At 38.1% G+C, this 2,414-nt stretch overlaps 1 protein-coding gene across 1 annotated transcript in view; it reads right to left on the reverse strand.

Annotated features, from left to right (window-relative positions):
• Window positions 1-227: 227 nt before the first annotated feature.
• LOC125487829 (T-cell-specific guanine nucleotide triphosphate-binding protein 2-like) overlaps window positions 228-2,414 on the reverse strand; it is a 100,591-nt gene continuing 98,404 nt past the window's right edge. Inside the window, exon 5 of the mRNA XM_048620232.1 lies at window positions 228-2,410. Coding sequence (XP_048476189.1) covers window positions 1,848-2,410 — 563 coding nt within the window. The 3' untranslated portion in view covers window positions 228-1,847. The remainder of the gene's footprint in view (window positions 2,411-2,414) is intronic.

Below are 2,414 nucleotides of genomic sequence, written 5' to 3' on the forward strand. Positions count from 1 at the left end.
GAGATTCCTAAGGAGAAAGAACAGTTTCAGACCTGTTGTTAGGGCTGCCCATGAAACAACAACAAAAAATGAGCGACAACAATCCCAACAAGCTTTGCAGTACATGTTTAACAGAAATTATAAAGTGTGATAAGCACTTATTTAATGTGTTCTCAGCACAGAGGACAATAGCTACCTGTTTCCTTTCAGTAAGATTGGATGTGCAACGTTCTTTGCTACCCTAAAGATAAGAACATTTCATACCAATTAGTTATTTAAGTCTTTTTCTATTCAATCAGTTATAATACTACAAATAGGTTTTAATTAAGATTCTTAAGGTAATCATAGATATAGATTTCAAGGTGTTATAGAAGGATATATATAGTTTTTACAGACACACTAATCACTAAAATATTAGAAAGAAAGGTTTAAAACTAATTGTAAGGGGCCTTCCTTATCTGTTCTAGTTGAGACAGAAAAAGTTACAAGCAGCCATGGAAAGTTCAGTTTCCCACATAGCAAAAGGGGCCATTCAGATTAAAGCAACAAGATTACTAATTGAATGATGGACTAGAAACCCAATCATAGCTGACCCAGATCTAATTAACTAATAGTATACATGGGAAGAGAGTGTGTGCCACCATGTTAATGTTTCAAGAAAAATATATAAAAGACATTTTACTTGAAATTGAAATTAGAGTGTCAGTTTCTTCTGATCTGAGCTGCAGATCAAGATGGTAATTGAACCCTCACATCGAGGCGGACTATGTCAATAAAATTGCCACATGCCTCAAACTCTGTTGTCTCCTGAAAGATTATCATCTCTGTAAGATTCTCTCCTACAGTCAGTGGACAGGTACAAAAAAAAGACTAATCAAATTTTTGTCTTTATGTCAACAGGATTTTAAGTTTACTTCAATCATGCAGAGCTCTGATCAGACCTGAGCTGGATAAACTGCCAACAGTTCTATGTCCTATACCTCAGGAGTGGGTTGGTGGGATTCAGTGGAAAGATACCATGGCAGAAAAAGAGATTGAGCTCTGAGGATAATATAACATAGACCTGTGTTTCCTTGAATTAAAAGAAAACTAACAGGTGATCTAGTTGACCTTGAATGGTTATGACACAGGAACAGGCCATCCAGCCTGTTGAGTCTGTGATGGCCCTCTGCAAGAACAATATACTCAGTACCATTCCCAATACAGCCTTGCTAGTTTATTTCTCAAATTTTTCACATTCATTCACAGGATATTGGCATCGCTAGCTCAGTCAGCCTTTATTGCCCAAATTTGCCTGGAGGACAGTTTAATGCCAAATTGCCGTGTGTGTGGAGTCTCATCTGGGCCAGATCAGGAAAGGACAGTAGTGAGCTGGATGCGTTTTCTCCAACAATCAACAGTAGTTGCACAGTTACCATTAAGCTACCTTTAAAGTTCATTTTGCATTCAAAATTCACCATCTGCCATCATGGGATTTGAACCCAAGTCCCCAAAGATTAACTTGGGGTTTTGGATTACTTATCCTTTGTTATTACCACAATATCCCCATCTCCCCATCTAAATAAAGGATGAATCAAGGATTTGAAAGGCTGGATAAAAGGAAATTACTGTTCTGGTGAGACAGTCGAAAGAGAGGTGCATCAACATAAAATTAGTCTTTGTCCAACAGGGTTGAGGTCAAGAAGCACTTGCTTAAACAAGGGGAAGTGGAATTGTAGAACTCCGGCCACTCCCCTCATACCATAACATTATTCAAGCTGGGGGTCAACTGAAACTATCAAAATTGAAATTAGGTTTTGTTTAGTAAGAGTTTGAAGGGTTACAGAACCAACAGGAATAGATAAAAATAAACGCAGATCAGCCATGATCTAATTAAATGGGGAAACAGATCCGTGGGATAAATTGTCCATTATAATGTAATGTTTTAACAGATTAAAATCATAAAGGCACTGATCAAAATTTGATATCAGGAAAACACTGGGTGATGGGATCCCTGCCTGTTGTAAATTTTTGACACAGTCATTCTTGATCTTCGCCAGTTCCTCCTTTTCATTAAATATTGTGCAATGATTTCTCACTGATTTGATATCATTATCAATTTTAGATCGAACAAAGTAGAATTTCTTCCCAAGCCGTCTAATTTCTTTGGCAAGTTCTGCATCATTTTCTCTGAACCGGCAGTGTGAGATAATGATGAAGAAATTGTACGTCTCAAAGTTCATTTCCCTCAGATATTTATCTGCTGGGAATCTTGTTGTTCCAATTCCCGGCAGATCCCAGAAACGGACATTTGACATTTTGAGATCTTTGTACCCAATTGGCTCCATTGTTGTTTCAATGTTACCAGTTTCAGCAGCTCCCTCATCATCGCTCCGAAGGCCCCTCATGGCATTGATGAAGGTTGATTTCCCTGAGCCTGATTCTCCTGTCACTGC

Source organism: Rhincodon typus, chromosome 3 (assembly GCF_021869965.1).
Source record: "Rhincodon typus isolate 14 chromosome 3, sRhiTyp1.1, whole genome shotgun sequence".
NCBI classification, from domain to species: Eukaryota; Metazoa; Chordata; class Chondrichthyes; order Orectolobiformes; family Rhincodontidae; genus Rhincodon; species Rhincodon typus.